This window comes from Copadichromis virginalis, linkage group LG7 (genome assembly GCF_057382275.1).
Source record: "Copadichromis virginalis isolate Kocher_CV1m ecotype Utaka linkage group LG7, C_Virginalis_male_GT1.1, whole genome shotgun sequence".
Lineage (NCBI taxonomy): Eukaryota > Metazoa > Chordata > Actinopteri > Cichliformes > Cichlidae > Copadichromis > Copadichromis virginalis.
The window spans coordinates 14,545,830-14,572,031 of NC_140624.1; the positions used below are offsets into that span (position 1 = coordinate 14,545,830).

The 26,202-nt window shown below is 44.3% G+C and overlaps 1 protein-coding gene across 1 annotated transcript; it reads left to right on the forward strand.

The window, feature by feature from the left end:
* The first annotated feature begins 1,125 nt into the window (after positions 1–1,125).
* tle3a (TLE family member 3, transcriptional corepressor a) lies at positions 1,126–21,114 on the forward strand. Its single transcript, XM_085461947.1, has 20 exons — positions 1,126–1,851; positions 2,434–2,620; positions 3,200–3,300; positions 3,515–3,578; positions 4,909–4,953; positions 10,516–10,578; positions 10,812–10,886; positions 14,006–14,227; positions 16,155–16,277; positions 16,493–16,543; positions 16,622–16,774; positions 17,240–17,372; positions 17,480–17,655; positions 17,783–17,856; positions 17,945–18,194; positions 18,437–18,684; positions 18,780–18,927; positions 19,022–19,172; positions 19,375–19,451; positions 19,743–21,114. The coding sequence occupies exons 2-20, from the start codon at positions 2,597–2,599 to the stop codon at positions 19,848–19,850; spliced, it is 2,286 nt and encodes a 761-aa protein (XP_085318073.1). The 5' UTR covers positions 1,126–1,851; positions 2,434–2,596; the 3' UTR covers positions 19,851–21,114.
* The last annotated feature ends 5,088 nt before the right edge of the window (positions 21,115–26,202 follow it).

Below are 26,202 nucleotides of genomic sequence, written 5' to 3' on the forward strand. Positions count from 1 at the left end.
GCTTTGAATGCATGTAGCACTTTAGAAAGATCAGAGATAATGTGATTTTCATTTGCAGCTGTATGGATGTGGTGTTGCCTCTTTTGTTTCACAACCGAGAAACACACATAGTTAGTAGCTACATATACACAAGCAGTCAAGTGTCACATTTCTGCCTTGTGAAAGCAAAACACATATCTATACAACACAACTTTAATATCATGTCTAATGTTAGAACAAGTGGATTGGCCTCTGTGATAAAGGTAAACAAGAGCCTTTTGTCTGCTAGTTACATAGGCCCATATGTAAAGGAAAACTACAGGTTGTAATGTTACAACTGTTTGCATGCTTCCTTTCTTCCTTTGTTTAATGTAGGCTCTCATTACCACGTGGTGGTAACAGATTGTTTGAACTGGAGAGAAAAGCCATTCGAAGCTAATTAAGCAGCCATTCCAGGCTCTATTCACAGGCAGAGGACCGAGGAGCACAGGCATTTGTCAGCGCTTGACCCCGCGTGGTATTGATTGACAACGCTGCCGCGTGAATGACAGGCTTGGCGCCGGCGGGCCAATAGGAAGCCGGCGAGTAAGTGCGCCGCGCGGCCATTGGACGAGAGGCCTTAAAGCCACAGAGGAGTCCCACGTGGGGGCAGAGCCGAACCTTCAAAACAAGGCGCAGAGGCAGCGCTCAGACATGGCTGATGTTCATATCACACAAAGGCAATCATCTCCTCTTCCCCCGCTGAGCAACTATCATCCAAATGCTGATAGGTAGACGAGCGGGTATGTTGTTCAAGAATCTCGAAACACTTACGAGAAATTATATCGAGACGCTCCCGTGGCTTCAATTTTGGTGGGTGTCGTCGATCGATTGGTCATTATATTGTGCCCTTCACGCTGTGCGTGTAGGAAGAGGTAGTGATAGTGGTGGCGAGAGGGAGGGGGGGTTAAACCCGGATATTTCTGGTTTTGCCCGCTACTTTGTATATTTCGTGTTAGCATTTCTTCGTATTTTGTAACCACGTTTTACAAGAAGCACTCCCTTCATCCGTTTTTCTGAGTGTGGGGATAAAAATTCACCGTACACCCCCACCCCTCCTCCTCCCCCGTCCCGCTGGTGGTCTTACCCCCTCAAAAAAAATTCATCATCTTATGTCGGAGGCGCGCACACACAGTGAGGGGGAAAGGAAAACACCCTAATGAAGCGCGGATGTGGAATTTGTGCTGTCTCTGTCAAATTTGGATATCATCGTCGGCACATCAATGCCTGCTGTTGTTGCTGTTGTACACGGTGGGACGGACGGATGATGCCTTGTGGATCCGCGGGATGATGTCATGTACCGTTGCACCCCACGTGGGGGCCGTCGCTCTCCGATAGGCAGATGTGGCCGTATTCCTTCCGAGTAATGCGATTGGACAGATAGGCGCTTTCACGGCAGTTCAGCCCTGCTGCCTGTGTGTGGCAACCGGGGTAAGCTGGACAACTGGGGGAAACGCGAGATTGTGGAGAGTACCATGTTACGTTTTTAAAGAATCTCCAACCTCTTCGAGTCGGAAGACAGATTTTGGAAGCATATTTATTTATTTTCTTCTTCTTCTTCTTCTTTGTGGGATTAACCAGCCGCAGAAGGCGCACATTCCTCGGAGGTTCGCGGTTGAAGAATAAAGTATAGTTTAATCGAGCCCGACCGCACTAAAAATTTTTCTCCCAGCCCGGCTGGGTGCGTTCTGGAGAGAGCGAGGGAGAGAGGATGCTTGACGAAAACTGCGTCCACCAGGCTTACATTAGGAGGGATTAAACGCATGAATTATAGCCTGCTCAGTATTTTCTTCGGGAGCAGAAGTCGGACGGACGCTTCGGACTCACGCACGGGTACGTATTTACAAGAGCTGTTGATTTCTTTCTTAGTTTTTTGTCTAATTTTTGGGCGTACGCTCGACCCCGCTTCCACGACTCTGAGCGGGAGTCAAACAGTAGGTGCAAGCCAGCGGCTGTCGCTTATGGCCTGCCTGTAGACGTCCTACGGACCGGGTGAGGGGGCGGTGGTGGTCATTTCACAAACAGCAGTCAGTTTCCGTTCTTTTTTTTCCTTTTATTATTATTATTTTTATTAAAGAACGAAACGGATCTGAGCATTAAAATTGCACGGCGGATAAGTGGCTTCTCCAACCTCGTCTACGTGTTGGCATCATGTTAAACTGCACGTTGAGATTTGTTAGGATATCGAGTCTGACCACTGACCGAATAAGGTCATCAAGAAGACAGAAGCGCTCGACTGTTGTGCTGCTTCCCTGACTCGGCTCGAACTGCTGCGGTAACTGGGACTAGTGTGCTGTGGTGACTACTTACTTATTGGTAAACAGTGTAAAGTGTATGTGTGTGTGTGTGTGTGTGTGTTTTTTTTCTATTTTATTTTTACGGTTATAGATTAAACCGCGTCATTTCTCAACACAGGATTTTCACGACCTCCCTCCCCCCCCTCTCCTCATCCCCTGCCTCCCCCCTCCCTCACTCCCCTCGGCCCTGTCTGCTGAGACTGGTGTGGCTGTGAGCAAATTTCACCCGTTTTGCCAAAGGACCTGTACACTGGAGGGATAAACAAAGGATACATTTCAAGATGTATCCACAAGGCCGACATCCGGTAAGACTCGCTTCACCTATACTTAGAGAAGATTGCATATTTATTACAAAACACTGGTGCTGGTGTATGGTTCCTGCCTGTGCCGTGTCCTCCCCCACGTTCTCCTGAAACATGCCCTGCAAAGCGTTTTCCGCTCTTAATGCAGGTCATCAGATTTCTGTATGGGTTTCATTACAGTGCATTTATGCTTCATCGGAATTTGCAGTCAGTACTAAATGGATGCAGATTGTTTGTATGCCTGGAGATATTTACTCAGCCAGACACTTGCATATGACTGTGTCTGAACGTGAAGACAGGTGGTGGTAGTGGTGGTGGTGATTTGAATTTCTTTTTTGAAATTACATTTCATATTTGGTGTGAAAGCTAATGTGTTATTACCCCCTGGAGGTGTGAATCAGACCCACCTTGTGCTAATGTCTTCCCGCAGAGGAGATGTTATCCTAAAAGCCTGAGTCTAAATGTGTGAACTGTTCAGCTCTCCTTAGCAGGTCACAATGCAGAATAAAACTTTCTCTGTCTCTCTCTTTTTTTCTTTTTTTCTTTTTTTTACAACCACTTTTCTTTTCTTTTCTCTTTCAGGCTCCACATCAGCCTGGCCAGCCTGGCTTCAAATTCACCGTAGCAGAGTCTTGTGACAGGATTAAAGATGAATTTCAATTCCTCCAAGCCCAGTATCACAGGTAATGATTATACTCAAAGAATGGCAGTGTCAACATTTACTCTATTGGATTTTGAGGTTAACGCTAATATTTGACTGTTGACTTCTGTAGGAGCATATATGTTTGTTTTTTTTAAAAGCATCCCCGTTTTTATCCTGTGCACATCTCTGTTAAGTGGTTAAGTGATTGAAGTGCCACAGACGCTTGAAAATGACACCTGGTCTCCTATTTTAAGTCTTAAGGTGGAGTATGACAAACTGGCCAATGAGAAGACAGAGATGCAGCGCCACTATGTCATGGTAAGATTGTGTTACAATTGAAAGCAATTATGGTTTCCAGATTGCACGGCTTGTTGAAGATCTAGTTGGGGTGGAGTGAGACGGGGCTATTGTGATCACCTATGTGGTTGTTAGGGCGGGCTGAGTGGCAGGTACAGGCCTGTGAAAGCCCCCCCGTGGGGGTTGATGTAGCAGGTTGTTACAGAGGAGCGCTTCCTGACAGGCGGCCAGCAGTGGGCTGCCGCTCCATTATAGCATGCCCCTGATCTCCAAGGGTCGGCTGCAGTGTTGCCCTCTGTGTGTGCTGATCTGATTATTCTCCTAGGAGACTCCACGCTCAGACATATGCATGGCCATAAATTAGGTGTGAGCTGAGGGCAGAGGCCCAGAGCAGCGTGTGGGAAAATACACCACAGTAAACAAAATGGAGGACGTGGAGCACACTGCAGTCTCCTTTATACTCAGCTTCTTTGTAAACCTTAATCATTAGCTTGCTTTTTTTTTTTTTTTTTTTTTAAAGTAGCCTTTTAGAAAAACATAGGTGTGCCCCTGACGCAAAAATTAGCTCAGACATGACACACTAAGAAGGCTATCCCAGGTAAACACACCGGGAATTATTTAAACCAATGCATGCAGCCTTAAATTAAACTTCTTTTTTTTTTTTGCTCAGAGGAAAACAGCATGTCGGCCTGACAAGCAGGAGGTTAGGTAAACATGTTGGGAAGTATCCCACAGCCAGCGCTCGGTGTCAGGTTACGCCATGGCTGTGGGGCTCTGATCTCAGACAGAATGGCTCTCTTGTTTGAGAGTAATTTTCGAAGAAGCTAATGGACTGAATAATGCATTGGCCTCATCAAATAGACGCTGACTGGAAAGCCATTTCTGCTCCGGCTGCCACTTGTGGGCTCGGCGGATTACATTTCAGCCAGACAGACTGACCTGGCTGGAAATAAGTGTTGAGCAACCGCGTTACTCTAAGTAAACAAACATCACAGGGATCTGAGGGCTTAAGCTGATCAATAACTCTAACCCTCTCTTTTCCGCCCACACTGCAAACAGCGAAGCATTGATTTATTGGCTATTCACTCTGAGCTGCTCAAAGAAATCCTTTTGTTATCTAATCTTATAACGTATCTCCTTTTCCTGTAAAAACACTTTTTATATAGGCGTTATAGTGTTCAAACCCTGACCGTGATGGAATCAGCGCAGCGATAATTACATTAAGGTTACGCCAGTCTCATGAGTGTAGAGCGCAAAAACACTCGCCTGTTGTTACACGTAATAAATATCATCAGATCTTGTAACTGCGCTGACGTCACTAACCACAATTAAATCCCTGCTTTCATTTCAGTATTACGAGATGTCCTACGGGCTGAACATTGAGATGCACAAGCAGGTACGTATCACAGTGCTGCTCATATTTTTCAGCTCATTGGTTTTCCACGGTGTCAGGGGATGTCAGATCCAGGCGGAGCCACTTACAGGCTGTGAGCTGAACTGAGCATCAGTAATGGTCTGAAAACAGGCAGATCCACTGCACACAAACAACAACACAACCCCAAACTTCTGCCACAGCTTGTACAAGTGCTGTGAGCCGTTATTGGAAATTTGCATATGCTGTGCATCCGGGATTTGACTCAGCTTTCTGATAAGATTAAAGGTAGACTTTGGCAGGCTTAGCCTTTTGACTTAATGATTAAAAAGAGAGGCCCTCTGATAGGTCAGTATTTCTTTTTTTCAGGATAAAGTAATTACACCAGCAGAGCAAAAGTCCTTTAGTCACTTCTTTGTGGTCTTATCTTTATCAGAAGATCCTATCTTGTATGTCTCCGCAGATAAATCGCACTGAAGTGATAGAGATTGTGTGAATGAGTGACATTTCATTGTCTATGTTCCCGCGCCCCCCTGCGACTGCCTGGCTTGGTTATAATGACAGCGTTGGCGACACGGTGGGTTGGCGTGTTAGGGCGATCCATCAGTGTCTGTGCTGTGTGTCACACTTCCACATGTCTGTCAGGGCTCAGGCCCTTCTGATAGCTTCTGTCAGGCACTTATCGCCAACCAGAGGAGAGAGGTGGGGGGGATGGTATCAGGAGACAAGTTGGAGAATAGAGCTGGAGGCGGGGCAACAGCCCAGCTCTGTGTAAACAGGTTAATCGACTGATCCATTTTAGCGCCTGACTTTTATCAGGAACCTCAACAGAGCTGATGGAAGCGCTTGAATAATTCATCAGTGGGGCCCTAACCTGCTGAACGGCGTGTTTGTGAGCAAACAGTGTGGGCCCCGTCCATGCAGCTCCCCCAGCTTACAGCTCAGGCAGGGGAGGAGGAGAAGATGGGGAGCGGTTAACAGGCAGGGTTGGGATGGATTATTGGATGCACACAGGCATATTATTTTCCTGCCAGGAGATTTATTCCATGGTGAGGAAATTCATTCCTCTAACTGTGCCTTTTTCATTACTGTGCAGGGACATAATTCACATTTCAGAATGCGTACACGGGCAAAGCTTAGACTGACGTTGGTGGTGTTATCTGATCCCTCTCTATCAGCCATGTCAGTTTGTCGATGCAAACTGCTAATTTCTGCTGCATGATGTCAGCTGGTAATTATCTTCATATGGTGCTTGTTTTCCAAGAGCTGCATGGGGTTTGGGGCTTGTATGGTGCTAAGAGTCAATCAGATTAGGTCGTTACCTACGGCCGTAACGCAGCCATGTCTGCAGGAATCATTTGCTAAGTAGCAAAGTATCTGCCGTGGCGAGCGCCAAAGCAAACTTGGTCAGCCAACAGGCTGTCTGCAGTCTTCATACAAAAGAGGCGTGCAGTGAAAAGTGGTTGGAGGAACTGTGGCTCTCCAAGCCATCAGTACTTCCATATCCCCAATCTGTCATGTGGGACTGGACTGCAGTGTAATAATTTCAGGGTGTGAACTGTTGGGTGTCAGTTTCACTTACATAAGCAGAAAAGTTACTTGACTGTACTTTAAGATGTGGCGTAACAACAACGGTTATGTTCTTATGCTGTTTTTGTTAGAATAAGTTTATTGTTTTTTTAGATTGTGTCATGCTTTGTTTAGGAAAAAAAAACACAGCTCGACTGCTGCAGCTGACAAGACTAATCACAGTAGTGACTCACGTATTCATTTATGCAGCTTTTCAGCATTTTTCAAATCAATACCAATAACTTTAAATGCCAATTAGAAACTAATTCTGGACTCACTACACTTCTTTATCAAAGACTGGTTTAGTGGAAGCATCATTTTTTGGCTTAAACAAACTCTGATGTTTTTCTTCTTACTCTGAAAACCTGACATGAGGCAACGCTGTCAAAATTGCCGAGCCTCTAAATGGGACTAGTCAAGTATTGTTTATAGATGGATCATGTGACCAGAGCCACCACTTGTTTTCGCTCTACATTTAATACTCATCAGTGTCTCGAGTCCATTTTCCCATTGCTGATAGCAACAGGCGAATACCTCTCTGCACACCATTGACAAGCCAGCCCGAGAGTGCTCTTAAAGTGGTGCTACACAGGTCCGAGTACCTGTAATTGTGTAGCGGCAGTGCAAAGCCAGCCTCTCAAGGGCCAAGCTGTCATCTGCTTAAAGTGACAACAGCCCAATTTTTATCTGCCGGCAGGGGGGAAAAAAAGAAATCCTCCCAGCTCTGCACCGTATCTATTTTGACAGCAGTGGCGAGTTGAGTTGTTGCCTTTTCCGTGTATTTGCATGTTGTGCTGTGAGAGTGTAGAGACTGCCAGTTGTTTAGGGCAGAGTGGATCAGCCACCTCCTGACCTTTCCCAGCCAGCTGTCACCATGACACTAAGCTACAGAGGAATGGGCCGTGCGCTCGAGGCCTTTCTGCAAATCCTGTCAAATGTCCGACTGCTATTTACATGGCTTATCTGAACAAACATGGATTATACGGGTCCTGTCGCTTTTCGACCATTTCTGTGGGGCTCCTTCAGCTCTTTCTAGAACACTTACTACGTTGCATTAATACCAGCGCTCGTAAAACATTTATCTTTATTACCTGTAGGTCACATTTATTGTGTGCCAAAGGGGACCGCGGTTCAGTCTCTTTCTTTTTTTTCTTTTTCTTTTTTTTGTCTGCGGGCAATAATCAAGTTATAGTCATTGTTATCTTTTGGACTATTGTACTTCCTGTGACACATGCTGCCATATATTTGTTTGGCATTATTGCATCTGATCCGCGGCTTCATCTGATATTGCATCTTCAGCTTGTTGTTGGTTGTCCTGCTGGCTTGACTGGCTAAGTGGCTATCCATGTTGCAGCTTGGGTCAGCAGTAGAGCTGGGCGATAGAACGATAACGATATGTATCGCGATATAACTTTTACTCGATAGAGAAATTAAGCTATCGCGATAGACCTCGCCGCTCTTGTCCTCTTAAAATAAAAATAAAAATTAAAAAAAAGGTCAGCCAATCCAAACTAAGTAGCGCAGAGCCGAACCAATCACAGCCGCAGCGTCACGTCGCGTGACTTGTTACGTACAGCACAAGTGCCAAGCCGCACGTGTGTTTGTTTGGGAAGCAGCCAGCGGGTAATGGAGGAAATGAGTGTGCCGACTAGAAAAATCAACCGAGCGTGACCGAAGAGAAAACAGATGACGGTTCCAATGCCGGAGAGATTGTCGAACGGAAGAGCCATAGAAGTTCCGTAGTGTGAAGGTATTTCGGCTATTTCAAGTCTGACAAAAAACAGAGTAGCGTGCGCTGTAAATTGTGCCGAAAGCAAGTCTGGAAATACAATAAACTGGTGCATGCGTCACACTGCGCGCCACGTTATTGTTTCGGTGAAATGAATTTCTACAATACTGTTACTGTTAATTCTACTCTCTGCAGTGTTTAAATGCTTACATATACACACAGTTACTGTCCCTCCACACATACGACTGGGTTCTGCTTCTATGCCGCAGCTTTGTTTACTTTTTCCCACCGAGGCTTCTAGACTTCTGATTGGCCAACATTTCTGCACGGTTAGGAATCTAGCGCCACCTGCTGCTTTGGCATGTTCATAGCAGCGTTTTCCTTTATTTCTGCCTTTATGTGTGGACGGGATTATTTTTTTAAAACGAAAACGGAAAATCTCCGTTTTCAAAAATACCCGTGTACGTGTGGACGTAGCCTCAGTCTCTGACTGGAAGCGCTAATTCGTCATTCGGCTTTTGTCAGACTAAAGTAACTGTTAAAACTGTTTGAAAAGCTAAGCTATACAACAAGGAGAGATTGAGAATTTCCTTTTAGTTCTCAGTTTATTTGATATTGACAAAAGTTAGTCAGTTTTGTCTGTTCTTCTGTAAAACAAACTAAGATTTATTTTTAGAATTAATATTTTGTTTCTAAGTGGAATTGACAATTTAGTAGTCTGTTTCGTTTGTTCTATTTTGAAACTTAAACGCTTTAGCGGCTGCCTTTTGTGTAGTTTGCAATATTTGCCTTTATTTATCTGAAAAAGTCTCATGTTCCTTAAGTACATCTACCCTGTTGAACTTATTATGGGAAATAAATATTTAAATAAAAACAAGCTGCTGATTATTTCACATTTTACTTGTGAGCAACGGCACATTTAAATCTTACAAATATAGTTATTTGGCTTATATCGTGATAGATATCGTTATCGCCTGAAATGAAAAAACATATCGTGATATGAAAAAATCTCATATCGCCCAGCTCTAGTCAGCAGGTCTCGTTCTGTTGGACATTACTCTCCAATCTCTCTGGCTCTGCTTAGAGGTAATATGTCTGGCTGCCAAAACTGCCTGGCATTTCTGCCATGTGTAATAAATAAGCTAGCGGTCTGCAAAGTACATTGTGTGTGCTGCTGCTCCAAATGAAAAATCAGAGAAAATCCCTGTGATGTGTTTGTGTTCTGCAGTGGCCCTGGGTTGAACTGCGGCTCATAAATTCCAAAGATGATGTAGCTTTGGCGCTGTTATTTTTCTGCTCCCAGTGCAGAGCTTGAACCTGAAAGTCTCATCTCCTTTCCCTGGAAGGAGAAAGAGAGGCATAGCAGGCCGGCTGTGCAGTGTTTTTACAGGAGACTGGAGGGGGTGGGGGGCGTGGAGCATAGCCCCCCGCCCCCGATCTTTCCCCGCACACCTCCTCCTACTGCTCTTTTTATCCACCATTCATTTGGTACGTTCATGTGATCGACAGGCTGAAAATTCAATTTAATGACCTGCCTCCAAGCACGTAATATGATTTTAAAGCCTGTTACGGTCAAGCAGAGGTGCCATTTGCATAATGATCCCAGCAAGATAGGGCTGCAGCCGTTGCCATGGCAGTTGGTAGACAAGCAGAAGAATGGAGGCAGGGCGTCGTGGATGTTGGGAGGCTATGAGGTTGGTGGGCTGGGTGCTTGATTGCAGTGAGAAACGGCTTGGGCTAAAGCTGTAGCTTTAGCAAACGCCACTTACGACACAGGCTGCTTGCTTAATGGTATTGATTGAAGGTGTCTCCCCTACAATGTTATTACCGTTTGTCTTTGCATTCTCTGCAGTCCTAATTGTTAATGTAAATTCCCCACACCGTTACATGTAAGTAAACAATGCGCTGTAGTTAGTAGGCCTTCCTTCCTGGGGTGTGGTTGTGTGGTTTAACTCTGAGGTTAACTGCAGGACAGCACATTCGCAGATGAGGGGAAGAAGGGCAGAGTGAGAGAGGATCCTCTCAACACAGCAGCACTCTGCCTGCTCATATCCGTTTAGCATGGAGTGCACTCTTAGCACAGCTGTGCTCCATCCCCCTGGGCTCTCCTAATGTTTTAAATATTTCAAATGTCAATATCACGCTGTTTAGAGGATGTTGAGTCAAGCAGTTCTGATTGCCGCAGTAATTGACTTAATCGGTGTAAACATTAAAGGCGGGGTTATATGAAGTCACTGTCTCTTTCATACTTTACCGTCTCATTTTGCTCCCCTTTCTTTGTTTTCCAGACGGAGATTGCCAAACGGCTCAACGCAATTTTAGCTCAAATTATGCCTTTCCTGTCACAAGAGGTGAGTTTTGAGCCCGGTTTCCAAACGGTGTCACAGTTTACTACTAAAGCAACGCCACTTATTGTTGCCTGTACCCTTAAGATAATACTCCTTGCTTTTGGGAATAATTGTGGTTAAGAGCATTTTATCTCACCTTTATAATTTTAGTGTTGCTTTGGAAAAAAACTGTGAAATTCATAGATGAGCAAGTGTGGATGTGTGATAAATAATCTTTTGCAAATGTCTGTCCACAGCACCAACAGCAGGTTGCTCAGGCAGTAGAGAGGGCTAAGCAGGTGACTATGACTGAGCTGAATGCCATCATCGGGGTACGTGGACTTCCCAATCTGCCTCTCACCGTGTGTATACCCCCTTTTATTCCTTTATTTGACCTTGGGTAGGGGCAAACCTTCACATCAAATTCATATACCGAGTAGTCTGAACTGTTGAGTGAACACATTGTAATACACCACTTGCTACACTTATAGTGCAGATTTGCCTCTTTTTAAATCAAATGTGTCATCACTATTTTTTTTTCATTTCATGACTTATTTTTCACTATTAAATTCAAACGAAACTATTAATATTGGCAACTACACCCCAAAAACAAACCAAAAAAAGACTCATGCATTGCTTTAGCTTTGGCCTCGGTGGCATCTTCAATGCCTTGTTGTGTGTTGATAAATGCGAGCCTGAGAGCTCTCGAGATCCCCCTTCGCAGCTCGTATTGCTTTAATTGGCTAAGGTTTTAATGAGGAGCCTCATCTCTCACAGTTGACCTGGATTGCTGTGGGAATTAAAAGGCTGAGGGTGAACTAAACACAGCCAGCACTGCAAGCTAACTGAGACAGCACAGACAGTCGTCAGCCACCACGGCTCCGCTGCACAGTTCTTTTCACGCCACGGCAGCGAGCTGTAATCCGCTGCATTCATCGTGGCTTCCAAACGCCATCTGCTCCTCATTGATCAGCTGTGCTGACCCTGGCGTGCTATAATGAAAGTGATTGGTTTCACCTGTGATAGAAAGCTCAAACTGTCTGTGATCTTGTGACTACTGTAGACTCTCCGGCGCACACAGAAGACTAGCCTAAAGGCTCACTTGATGACTGGAAGCACATATTGGAATTCAATTAATAACCCCCTTGGTGACCTTTTGTTCCTGGATAATTGCTCCCTAGAATTTGCCTGAGTGGGTGTCTTGAGGTGATGGAAAACTGTTTGTTACTCCTCTGTTGGACTGAAATGGATGCTTTATTACAGTTTTTGGAAGAGCAGCTGCTGCAGTAGTTCCTAAGAATAGGAGATTTCACTAGTGGGGCTTTTTGTGTTCTATATGATTTTCACATTTGGAGCATCACAGTACTAGGATGTTGTACATTTGAATTTGTATTTTTCATCATCTGACTGTGCCTTTTTGGGCTTTCAAAGCATTAAGAAAACATTTTATGAGCTATCTGACAAGCTCAGAGTTTTAGTTTGTGGTCTTTTGTGGGAACCAGGACAGTTTTTATGAAACAGTAAAGCTCCCACCCGGGTCACTCAGGTCGCTCACGTCAGAGGAGGAGGAAATGTAACCACTGTATGTTTTACGAATACCTTGCCATTAGTTATTCATTAAGAAGAAGCTCTGTAGGCATGCCAAAATCCTCATGTATTTTGTAAAGCAAGGTGAAAGAGCGTGCCAGGTAGACAGGAAGCATCCAGGAGCCAGCTGCATGTCTTATTGATGGAGCTGAGGGCCATTAATAGAATGAAACTGGGGCAGCTGCATGTGTTGAGATGAACCTGACAAGCAGCGTTTTCTGGCAGATTAGAAAATACCCAAAATATCCGCGTCATAAACAAGGCATTTTAAACTACACTCAGTTAGAGGAAAAAGGAGCAAAGAGTAGGTCTTTATCTTAGAATATTAAATTAGAGAAAATAGGCCAGACTCCTTTATTTATTTATTATTGTCTTCATTTATGGCCCCTGTAATGAGGGCTGTTGCTGATCAGCCATGCTTATTACCCATCAGTGCCTCATTAAACACAATGAGCAAGGATGGCTCTCCCCTGCCAATGAACTGGCTCCTTAATTTCCCTCATGGACACAATATTATAACACACTCGCTCTCTTAGGCTCCCAGACAGACACGGAGAGAGAGAGAGAGCTGTGTCTGTCTTGGGTACGTTTTGTAATTGGATTGACATCTGCCCCATGTAACAAAGCACAAGGTTGCAAGTTAAAAAGTTAGCTATTAGTCATGCTAGTCCTCTCTACTTCTACAACAGAAAAACAAAAGAACAATGTGGATTATATTTCTAAGGACATATTTAAGCACTAAGTATTTTGTATTCCTGCTACAGAATTTAGGAGTTCCTGCTGAGTTAATGTATTTTTAATTATGTGTTAGGCCTGCCCACCACCGTCTTCTATGCGTCGCACTACCTCCCTGGTCATTACAAAGATTCTAATATTCCTGAAATGGCCATAAATGGCCACTGATTGAAATCCGTCTTGTAAAAAGAGAGAGGAGTGTGCTGTAACAGCATCTGAATTATTCAGCTGGCTCGTATATGGGTAATAAATTGCTGATGTTTTTATTGGTGTCTCAGCTAAGTATTATTTAACCTTGCTTTAAACTGCTTACTTCCATGCTGAGTGCCTTTTAACTCCCATCTATTTCCCTGTGCCTTTCAAATATTGATGCTGAGTATTGGAGGGTTGACTGAGTGCCAGCATGGGACCCCTGGTCCTCGCTCCCGCAGCAGCCTTCCAGACACACACTCAGAAACACACTCAAAGACTCAGAGTGAGAGGGAAGGCGTGCCAGCTTCTAGCACTCTGTGTTCCCGCAGTCTCTTAAAGTTTGGGTGCGCAAATGATTCATGTTCCGTCAATCCAGAAATGTGACTATGAGATCAGTAAACAGACACTGGATGTGTTTGAAAAGCGGGTATTGTTTAGCCCACAGACAGATTTCCACAGAGTTTTGTATTCTGATCGCTTAAATCACAGAGGCACAGGAGTTGTGTTGTTGCAGTAGAATATGTGCCAGTTTACCTTTAAGCATAATGATTTTCTCTTTTAAGATGTGGCTGAAGCAGACTTTTTTCCCTTTTGGATAAAGTAGAATGAAAAATATTTCAGTTGTTTTCAATAATACACTGCGATTAGTGGGTTATTTCGATAACTTGAGCACCTCTGCCTCGTGTGTTACACATGCTGAGAGTGGTCAGGCAGTTATAGGTTTTACTCGCCTCAGCACAGATCTAGGGCTTATGCCACCCTGGCCTGGTATGGAAATAGCACTGAGGGGGATTGCTGTGTGTTCCTGACAGTAATAGACGTGTGAATGTGCTAATATCATCTGGGGTTTAGCCTCGTGCTTAGTTGGTGGTTTCTCCTCGCCCTTTTCCTCCAACCCATTTGTTGTCTGTCTGTCTATCTCCCTGTCACCTTACAGCAGCAGCAGCTCCAGGCACAGCACCTCTCCCATGCTGCCCATGGGCCTCCAGTCCAGTTGCCGCCTCACCCCTCGGGCCTGCAGCCCCCTGGCATCCCCCCTGTGACGGGCTCCGGATCAGGGCTGCTGGCGCTAGGAGCTCTAGGGAGCCAAGCCCACCTCCCAGTAAAGGATGAAAAGAACCACCATGATCTCGAACACCGAGGTGAGAAGAAGAGCTCGGCCCCATAGCTTTGTTAGCTAGTTATTATTTGCGAGAATCAAAAGGCATATTAATTTTAGCAGTTCTGAAAAGATGTTAAACTGACATAAACCAATTTAGTGCTGAGTGCTTCTCACTCTCACAATCATAGGGTCCTTAGGTGAGGAGCACATCCTGTCTGTTCACATTCTGTCTGGGTAATGAGCTGGTACATTCCCAGCCCATGACTGCATAAGCTATTCAGCAGCTCCAATACACGCCGATAAGAGGGGCCTTGTGCCCTGCAGTTGATTGTCACACATTCGGCTAGAAGCATCTGTTATGATGTGCTAAGTGACTTGTTTTTCTCTTTGCTCCGCTTGGTTTCATCTTTACCTCGGACGCCACCGTGATGTCTGCGACACAGAGAGCACGGTAAGTTTCCCGAGCCGCACTCGTTTTGCTTTTTTGTAATTCATCACATTTTCATCTGCGCTGCAAGTGTCAAGTAGAGCCTTCCATCAGTGCATGCATATACTGATTTCATGCGGTGTAATCTGAGTTCAATAAAATGATTAATGGAAAATGAGGTCTGGAATATAAATCGTGTGTGTTTAATCCAGAAGGGGAAATGACTGGTATCATGTGAGATAGATTAGAAGCCTTGTAATTTCATCACAATTAAAGAAGGGCTTGGACTTCCCCTTCTTAAAGGATTTATTTGATCCCTTCTACTGTCTCCCTTGTTTACCAGCTCTCTCTCTTTCTTCTTCTTGGCATGTGATGAATATTTATGAACACAAATGGAGTGTTGTTTTGTTTTTCTTTTCTTTTTTTTCTTCTTCTCCACCTCGTCTGGCTGGGCCTGCTAAAGCGTTATATTTGAAATGCTGCGATCTATGATGGCTTGTGATGGGCCTGTGAGATTGTGTTTCTGTAGGCCGGGCCAGCTGAATAGGTGCAGTCATGTCTGAAGAAATGGAAGTCCTGGGGCGATTAGCGGGCCTGTTTTGTTTCTGTGCTCTCGTCCCTGGTCATCTGATAGTAGAATGGTGACTTTGGCTAATGAGTCACGCTAAGCATCTCTTTAAAGGTCAGCCATTATGCAGACAGTGGCTTTTTGCCCAGACTGCTAGTCCATCAGCCATTGTTCACTTCTCTGAGTCGCCGCTGACTTAGTCCATGTTTTCGCTTTGGTCCTCAGATGAGGGACAGAGAGAATCGGGAGAACTTGGCAGTTTACAGGCAAGTGGCAAACTCCTGTGAAAGCTGCTGGACACCTGCCTAAAGCCTCCCATTCTTTTGGCATTTAGAGTGAGCTGTCCCAGCTTGTGTGGGCAGGCTCCATGAAGAAGCACCAGTCAGTCCCACGCTGCCGTGCCCACTGGCAGGATATAGATTCTCTTTCTTTATCTGAGCTCAAAGCCTCAGCTGACATGGTGCCCAAGCGCACTACGGCAATCAATGCCCAGCACCCAAAACATATAGGTTCTCTCCCCCCTCTCTCTCGCTTTACTTTCGTTTTTCTCTCCTCCCATCTCTATCTCTCTCTCTCTCTCACGCTCAGCCTGACTGACTCCGGAGAAAAGGCTCTCTGTTCAGCTACAACACACTGCTCATGTCCCTGTGAGGCTGTTTGTTGTCCAGTTATGAGGAGGAGGGAGCCCAGCTCGGAAAACAAGCCCTCCTCCATTCAGTTCAGATAACAGCCCATTCTGTTGTGTGGCCAGGGACAGGCTTGTGTGCGAGATTGGGCTTGGCTGGTGTCAGGGTACTGTTTGGAGCTGGCCTACAGCTGCATTTTAAGAGTCCGCCGTATCCATCATTGTGTGAATAAGGCATTTTTAGTGTTTGGATTGGCACAGTGTGTTCTCTGTGAATTTGTAATGGATGAGTGACTTGCTGCGCTCTCTTACAGAAGGAAGACAAAATGGTAATAAAGCGTGTTTGGTTTTTCCCCTTTTGCAGAATAACTCAATATCCCCATCAGAAAGCTTACGCACAGCCAGTGAGAAGCATCGCAGCTCCTCAGACTACAGCTTGGATTCTAAGAAACGCAAAGTGGAGGAGAAGGACAGCATGAGTAGATATGTAAGTCCCTGAAGGAGTAGTTCAGCATGACGGGGAAATATGCTTATGCTTATGAATATGCTTATGAATGGTGACTTAAAAAATTGCTTTAGGTTCACAATTTAATTTAAAAAACTAATGAAGTTTAGACCAGAGAACAACATCCCTGGAGTCTGTGCTTTAATTTTTCCCCATCTGTGTGTGTTAAGTTAAACGATTACTAATTATTGTTACAGGACAGTGACGGAGAGAAAAGCGACGACTTGGTGGTCGATGTGTCCAATGAGGTGAGCTGCACAGCAATTGTTCGTAGCACATTGATGTGACATTGCTCTTATGTAAATATTACTGGTGTGTTTCTCCAGGATCCTGCCACTCCAAGGGCAAGCCCAGCCCACTCACCACCTGAAAATGGTATTGACAAGCCCCGCCCCCCAAAGAAAGACACACCCAACAGCCCCGCATCAGTGGCGTCATCTGGAAGCACCCCTTCCTCCAAGGCTAAGGAGCTCAGTCATGTAAGACATCAAAAGAGTTGTGGACAAACTGGGACAGAAAGGGTTTTAAATGACAATTGCCGAGAGACCAAAGGGACATGTGCAAATAGATCTAGGACGTTTTCTGCAGTGGATTAGCAGTGGCTGTCTGTGCTTTAAGTGCATGACTAAACGTCAGGGATAATATTGTCCCGCATCAGGATCAGTCAGGTCTTCTCTGTTAATAGCTCAATGTATTTAACTATTCCAGGATTTTTCCCTCTGCCTCACTAAAAGATTAAAGCCAAAGCAGTAAGGGGATAAAAACGTCCCCATCTCCATTGTGACCATAATAGGTTTTAGAATAAATAGCAGTTTATGGCTCTGCAGGACTATGAGGGTTGTCAGAATTAGATTGGATTAAGTTCAGTTTGCTTTCAAATTGTCAGTGCACAGTGCCTGGTTTCCGGGATTGTGATTGTGCTTGCTCTCTCGTTCCCTTGACAGAATGACAAATCCTCCACGCCTGGTCTCAAATCCAACACCCCCACCCCCCGAAACGATGCCCCCACCCCTGGCACCAGCTCGACTCCTGGGCTCAGACCCATCCTGGGCAAGCCACCAGGCATGGAAGCTCTCGGTTGGTACCATTCTCTTCACTTTACAGAAACTGAGATCTTTTTTTTTCCATTATTTGCAAAACTGTTAGGCCACAAACCGATCTCCATCTCCTGTCTTTGTCTACAGCAGCCCCAGCTTTGCGCACACCTCTATCCATTGCAGGGTCCTATCCTACCCCCTTTGCTATGATGGGCCATCATGAAATGAACGGAGGCCTGACTAGCCCTGGGGTGTATGCTGGTCTGCACATCTCCCCTCAGATGAGCGCTGCAGCAGCAGCAGCCTATGGACGCACTCCCATGGTAAAGGCTTTCCCTTTCCTTTTCTGTAGTTTTGGATCATCTAAAAGTCATGTACAGGATGCAATGAGGGATTTTACTCTGATAACAGTTGAGTATGTTAGTCAAACATTCCCATATCATCTTTTAGGGGTTTGATCCTCACACCCACATGAGAGCCCCGGGCCTCCCAGCCAGCCTCACATCTATTTCTGGCGGAAAACCGTAAGTGTCTCCCTAGATATGTTGCAGATCAATTTTTTTGTAACACAGCTGATATCAAATACTGACAGGCACGTGTCTTTTCCTTCAGAGCGTACTCCTTCCATGTCAGCGCAGATGGTCAAATGCAGCCTGTGCCCTTCCCACCCGACGCCCTCATTGGTCCCGGTATTCCACGCCACGCCCGTCAGATCAACACACTGAGCCATGGTGAGGTGGTCTGTGCTGTCACCATTAGCAACCCCACACGTCACGTTTACACTGGTGGCAAAGGCTGTGTCAAAATCTGGGACATGAGCCAACCAGGCAGCAAGAGCCCCGTGTCCCAGCTGGACTGTTTGGTGAGGACCTCATCAGCTTTTCTTAATGTTTACACACATGTTATTTCATTCAACACTAGAAAAAAATTAACAAGCCAAACACTTATTCACATAGTTCAGATTAGGTTTGAGGTTCAATCTTTGGTTTATTTGTTATGACAGGACGTTTTTTATCCTCCGCCCATGATTTGTTTGTTTCTAAAGCTCTCCCTAGCTCCACTGCCTTGAACATGTATTGATTTGCTTTGTCCTCGGTGCAACAGAACAGGGATAACTACATCCGCTCCTGTAAGCTACTGCCTGATGGTCGCACATTGATTGTTGGAGGCGAGGCCAGCACACTGACCATCTGGGATCTGGCCTCCCAGACACCGCGGATCAAAGCTGAGCTCACCTCCTCAGCCCCGGCGTGCTACGCCTTGGCCATCAGCCCTGATGCCAAAGTCTGCTTCTCGTGCTGCAGTGATGGAAACATTGCCGTTTGGGACCTGCATAACCAGACTCTCGTTAGGTCGGAAACAAAACTTTATTTCCAGTATGTGGGCTTGAGTCAATTTAAAAGATAATGTCAATAACTGTCTGTATGCCTTCCGATTTTGATTTTAGGCAGTTTCAAGGTCATACGGATGGTGCTAGCTGTATTGACATATCCCATGATGGCACTAAGCTGTGGACAGGTGGTCTCGATAACACTGTTCGCTCCTGGGATTTGAGAGAGGGTCGACAGCTGCAGCAGCACGACTTCACTTCACAGGTACAACGCTGCATAATGCAAGGGGCCAGACCTGGAGTCTGTTTTCCTTTCGGCCGAAGAACTGTCTGTAATTATTGTCCTGTTTGATCTCCAGATCTTTTCTTTGGGCTACTGTCCGACTGGCGAGTGGCTTGCTGTGGGAATGGAGAGCAGCAACGTGGAAGTGCTCCACCATTCAAAGCCTGACAAGTATCAGCTCCACCTGCACGAAAGCTGTGTCCTTTCCCTCAAGTTTGCCTACTGCGGTATGAACAAACACACAAAAAGAGCATCAGATAAAGCTGACCGTATTTAACTGTGAAGAGCCCTTTGCCTGTCCTTATTAGTGCCTTTTTTAAAATAGCGTAAATGCTTGTTGTCATCTCAAGGCTACTCTTCATTTGTAGGTACTTTTCCTATTACTTGTTAGTGAAAAGTGTCCTGATGGCACTTTTGTTGTCTTTGCAGGTAAATGGTTCGTAAGCACCGGGAAGGACAATCTGTTGAATGCTTGGAGGACTCCTTATGGCGCCAGCATATTCCAGGTATGCAGATCAATGGACTCTGTCTGTAGCCAGGCCAAACGTACACACAGATCTCTAAGAGGAAGGGCAAAACGACCGCTGTCTGACAGGACTATCCTATCAGTGAAAACTGAACCTGAATTATTGACCTGACAAAGACGCCTTTTTGAGGCCCGTCAGGCCAGAAGTTGATGTCAGTGCAATCTAATCTTGCCATGAAGTCAGCTAATTTTCACCACTTAACTTACTCAGCAACATTTAAGTTTAACTGCCTCCTGTTTTTTGTGTGTGTGTTTGCTTTTCTTTAAACAGTCCAAGGAGTCCTCATCTGTCCTGAGCTGTGACATTTCTGCAGACGACAAGTACATCGTGACAGGCTCTGGTGACAAGAAGGCCACTGTGTATGAAGTGATCTATTAGAAGAGACTGCTTTGGATCGGAGCATGCTCAGGAACAGTAGACACTTCCTCCATCCTCCTTCCCTCACACAGACAGCATGGATGTTGCCTGCAGCTCCAAGGTGGATGGGCAGGAAGTTTGGCAGTGCCAGACGAAAATGGATGGTGGTGTTATTGTGGCACTGGATGCTGTGTCCTTCGGCTCTGCCCTTCCTCACTCATACAACTAACACTTGTACAGCGAGTGCAGTTTCCCAAGGCACCGAGAAGAAAATAATGTCTTGCTGTTTCTGTTTGTTGGATATTTCTTTTTTTATTCGTCCTTTTTAATGTGGAGATAAAGTTCCATGACACAAGTAGAAGCGGCGCTTCGCTCTGGAGCTTCTCCTTGGAGGTCCTGTGAAAAGTGTACATAATGGAGTAATAAAAGGCCTTTTATAGATTTATATTTTGGTGTCCAGTTACGCTTGTGATGGTTCTTTCTTGTTCTCTCCGTGATTTTCTGTCCCCTCCGGGGATGGAAATTAGATTAGGACTTTGTAAGAGGATATTCTATTTCAGTTTTTTCCCCCTCCTCGGCTTTTTTTTTTTTTTTTTTTTTCATGTTCCTTGTCCAAAATGACCTTTTCGGAAATCTAATTTGTATTTTTTTTTCTCCCTGACAAAGGCTTTTTTTTTCTTCGCTATTTGCTGTATCACAGACATTTGTCCCATGGATTTTTGCAGTCGAGAATTCTGGAAAGGCTTTTTTTTTCTGTAGGGAGGAAAAAAATCATGGTTTCCAGTTATGTTTACCCTTTTGACCCTGATCAGCAGAATTTCAGCTTTGAAATGAAGACCTTTCACTGAACCCTGGCTCCTGTCTATAACATCAAAATGGATTTATATCAACTGTCGGATTGATGGGTTTTACAGAGAAGCAGCTGTGACTTGAGCTCACTCTGTTGACTCAACCACTGTATGAAAACTTTGCTCCACTCTGCAAAGTTTAGCCATCAGTCTATTAGAGATCGTTATTGCCGCTTGTGTTTGCGAGCCTGTGACTGATACGCAAGACTTGGTTACTCATAAAGGACGCAGGCAACGCCATTACCACATTCGACATTTTGGGTGTATTCTTTGCTTTCTTCAGTATTTCATAATATTCACTACAATCTTCTCATAGACGGGAATGGTCTCATCATAAACACAAGTTAAGACTGTGTAGCATACATGTGGCATCATCCATAAGGACTGTACAGCTGACAGTTGTTGATAAATCAATAAACTGTTTTATATAAAATTTATCTTGACTGGATTTCTGTAGTGCTGTGGTCTCGCTGTGGTAGATTTCCAAGGATTAGTTGGAGACTTTGGAGTAATATGGTTATTAGCTCTTTTTTTTTGTAAAGCATTAAATTGAGTGTATGACTGAAGATGAAGTTGCCAACAGAATCCACTTTAGCGTCATGACCAAACATGCAGAAATAGCTTAACTACCTGCAAATCTAAAGCTTTTTTCTTTTCTTTTTTTTTTAAATTTAATCTCAACAGGTGTATGTGCCCAAATGTTACTATTATTTGTTTGGTTAGGCTCACTTTAAAAAGAAGAAAAAGCCTCCAGAAAGTTACTGAAGAACGCAGCCTGGCATAAAACCACGTGTCGTTTTTGCACTTTGGTTTTTGGATTAAACAAACAAGGCATAATGTGTTAATTGGTAAGCTTTAGAGGAACTGATAAACAGATTTTGTTATTGCCAGACTGTCTAAGGCTACCCGTTTCTCCCTTGCCTGTCGGTTCAAATTTACCAAAAAACTCCTGGCAAGAAAGATGCCAAACCATTTGTTTAAGGAAAGAAGCTTAAAGTCACTGATTAATATTTGCTTTTACAGTGCGGCCAACAGTGGGTGTGGTAAAACACCTAAAGCACTTACTGCTGTTGAGGGCAATGCACCGACATGCTGAACGTCTCTCGGGCTTGCTTTTTCCTCTTCTAAAAACTAAAAATGCAACCTCAAAGTCCCCCTTGTCCTGTGTGTTGCTAGTGAGGGATCTCCCTTGCTCTAGCTTGCATCTACATTACATACAATCTTATTCACGGGCTGCTCTTGACAGTAAATGGAAGCACATCAGCAAATTGCTGTAAATGCATTCAGATAGGAGCTGACAACTGTCTCAGGAGAACCACAGACACGATAGAAAAAACATTCTGGGTGCAGTTAGCGAGGGTTGCTATGGACCTTTGCCATTGGTTTTAACTCCGAAGATTACAGAGCTTGCATTAATATTTGAGGGATGAACTTGATGCAACTTTCAAAGTCGCGTCGTGCTGTACCAACTGTGTTCACTGTCACGGCTAGTGACTTTTTTTAGAGTTTGGATTTATGCATGGTGGCAGCTATGAAATCACACGCCCATCACAGAGTGATACAATAAGGCAGAGGTTTATGAAGTGCCACTTCAGAAATATGACGTAAACACTGCTCTCGAGTTCCCTTGAGTGGTCTTTTGGTAGTTGAATACTTTTGGGCTGGACGGGTGAATGGCCCAATCCCTCCACTCCAGAGCAACGCTCTCCTAGGACTCTGTGCTTGAAGCTGTGAGCCCTTCATATGGCTGCCTCTTCAAACATGTTGTTGTTAGATTATAAAAGCGGGGCCGGATGCTTTTAGCATGGAGCCAGCCGCCATGCCCCGCTCTCACGGGCTCATTTGTTAAAGGCTATAGTCTTTCTTTTCCCACATTGCTGAAGTGTGTACTTCCTGTGCGCATTTGTAGCTCAAGCTTCTTGCTCAAGTACAGTTTTCTTCCTCACTTAATCAAACAGTGGAATATCTGCAGATGAAAGGTTGTACCTCTGAGTGCCTATTGCAGGACATTGAAGGGGTCATTGTCTCGCCTTCCGCTGATCTACCTCTGAATGGAAGGCTTTCAAACAGGTTCTCGTGCAAAAGCCCATGGTGCTCTGTTCTATTTAGAGAACGGCAACAGTGCAGTGTAAGGAAATAGAGTGGCCTAAGTGTTTTACAGCAGCTCTGTGGATAAGAACGTGGTCCAGTTCTCTTCTTCTCTTTTGCATTGTCAGAGCCAAGACTCAAAGACAATACAGAAATTCAAGGGTGGTCTGTAATGCCAGTGTGTGCACTGTGTGAATGTCTTTTTTTCTTCTTTTTTTTTTGGTTGTATTTTGTTTTGTTTTTTTAGCTTTAACTCTCAGGCACTGATCACAGTCCACCAGATTTCTGGCTGGTTCTTTTGGCTGGCATTCTGTTTTCTACCCTCCCCCATCCATCACACAGAGAATCAGGATTTATTTATTTATTTTTCAACAGCGAGGGACTGGCACCGTGCTGAAATGCAGAATAATAATCCCCTAATCACCTGAGTATTGCCAGTCCTAGGTTTTATCTGCAATGGACGTGAAAGCCCCTAGTGCCTAGTGATTACAGCATTTGATCTGGGTAATAATGTCTTCACTGTTGCCCTGCCTAGGGCCCGAAGGCAGCACAGCTCTAATCCACAGTGCATTCTAGTGGAATCGCATTACACAAAGACCACCAGGGTTCTCCTCTAGAGGGGAGGGGTGTGGGGGGTTAAAGGAGGAGGTTGCCATGGAAACAAGCTTCTCTTTCTCTCTCTCACAGACACACACGCACACTAATACATCACACGCGCATACACACATACTCTCTCCTGGGACAGATAAGCAAAGGACAGGTTCTGTGTTTACTTTCCGCAGACCCTCCAATCCCCGAGCAGGCTGAGCCCTGATAACACGAGGCCTGTACAGCCAGCGACCACTGACAGCAGATAAGCACTCCAGCAGAGCAGAGCAGTCATCACCCTCCAACCAGGATGAACAAACCTGGGAGACCCGGATTCATTTGGATTAGACTGGATTGCTGCTGCCACCGCTGCCGCCGCTGCTGCTGCTTTTGCTGTCGCTGGTGTGTTCAGACTACTGATGTTCACAGGACTTTCTACATGAGAACTTGATGCCGCACTTAATCCTGTGGCGTCCCAGAGTTTAGTCAGAGGACACGGCCACAGTAGTGGACTGGGAGCTATTTTAGACACTGAGGTCAAAGGAGTGTCTGCTCTGGGCAGGTTTACGTGGCTGCAGTTACAGAACCGCGGAAAAATTTCTCCTAACATGTCCCAGAGACAAACACCACACATTATTAGTATTCTGCTTCAACATTTGTCCATGTGTGCTGTTTTTGTAATGGAGAAGGTTGGAGATCTGTGAGGACATTCCTTTATATTGGTCCCAAGTATCCACTAAAATCCGGTAATTCAATACCAGGGGTAATTAGATTTGTATGATAGTAATGCCCCAAGAAAGAACCAACACGGTCTTTGATGTTGAGATCAAGACGGCTACAAGTACTTCTTTATTATGTGCATTATGCTAACATGCTAATTATTTTTCCACACACATTCTTTGATTAAAGCACAGCTGGAGGTGTATAAGCAACATGACTAATTACAGAGGAAATGGAGGTACTGAGCTAAAGTGGTGGAAGCTGGATTTCCCTTTGGCCCCTTCTTCTCACTGTTTACTTCTAATGCATACTTCATTTTTTTTGAGAAAGCCAGTTACCAGCTTTGACCACTTACTCTGAAATAATAGAGGGGGACAGTGAACAAATATAAGGTTTGTAAGCCTATATTTCCTAAGTAGTTAATATTGATTCAACTCTATATGCCAACTGTGTATAGTAGCTTCTGTTTGTTGTTCTCTGTGGGATAAGATATAGTTGCTTTCAGTGACAGTTAACCACAAAATACAGGGCATATTCATAAGGATAATATTATCGACTACTTAGTACAAAACATGCAACAAGTAGTCTTCTCTCTAAACTTTACAGCACCCTGTGGCTTTTCCCTAATATATATCCCACTTGATATTCACAACTTCAGATTCTGCAGTGAAGCCTTAGAAGGCAGGTGTATCTTGCATGCACTGTAAATGCTGCTACACAGGCCTGAAGCTATACTTCACATTATTCATTACTAAGAAATAAAAAAAAAGGGGAGCTTTGTGTTATATCGGTCCACCTGCCAATCTGAATATATTTATTATTGGTTTTCAAAATGAACAGAAGCTCAAAATTAAATTTTCATGTATATGTACACACGTGTAAATAGGTATAAGGTAAATAGCTAAAAGTGAATTTAATTGTCACTTCACGTGATTATTTGAGATACAACTCCTTTAGACAACTAGGTGGTATAACTTTGATCAAATCAGCTAAAAGGTAGGGGTGAGCATTCACTGGGCACCTTTCTAGTATTCGAGTAACTCATGATGTTCAAGAAAACAGTTTGATGTGATCTTTGTGACATGCTGTGTCATCCAGACATCGAAAAACAGCTGCACTCTGGTCATAAATAGATAGACATGGTGAGCAATAATACTCAGGCAGGCTGTGATATTTAAAATATCATAAAATGATACTAAGGGGCACGAGAAAAGATCCCCCACACCATTATTAAGATTAGCATGAACGCATGCTTTCATATCGTTTACGCCAAATTCTGACCATACCACCTAAATGTGACAGCAAAAACATAGATTCATCAGATTAGATAATGGTTTTAGAATCTTCTATTTTAGAAGCCTGTGCAAACTAGCCTCAGTTTCTTGTTTTTAGCTGACAGGAATGCCACCAGATGTGGTCTTCTGCTGCTGTAGCTCATCTGCTAAAATGTTTGACTTGTTGCGCCTTCAGAGACGCTCTTCCGCATATTGTGGTTCTAACAAATGGATATTTGAGTAACTGTTTCCACTCTATCGGCTTTTCTCTTCTGACCTCTGAAAAGTGCTGCTCAATGGATATTTTTGCTTACCATTTTCGGTAAACACTAGCAATGGTTATGTGGGGAAAATCCCAGCAGATCAGCAGTTTCTGAAATACTTTAAGCAACCACATGAAAGTCACTTAAATCAATCCTTTTCCCTGTTCATATTCTCAGTTTCAACTTTGGCAGATCCTCTTGACTATGACTCCACGTCTACATGCACAGAGTTTGTGCCATATGAATAGCAGATATTTGCATTAACTGCAATATCTAATCATTTGTCCCAAAAAAGTGGCCAATGATTGTTTATCACCCAAACACAGGTACTGGATGATATGAAATATTTTAGAATAACAAAAATATATTAATTAATTATGTGGAGGAAAAAGCATTGTCATTCTGAACAGATACCTAGCTTGAGGTTTTGTTTGTAGCTTTCAACACGTAGCTCTGTCTCTTCTCCATATGTTAGCTGTATTCGCTCCTAAGCAGCTGGAGTAGTTTATAATAGGGGTGCAACAATACACAAAATTCACGGTTCGGTTCGATATTTTTTCGATACAAAAAAAAAATGTTCATGCCTTTTTAA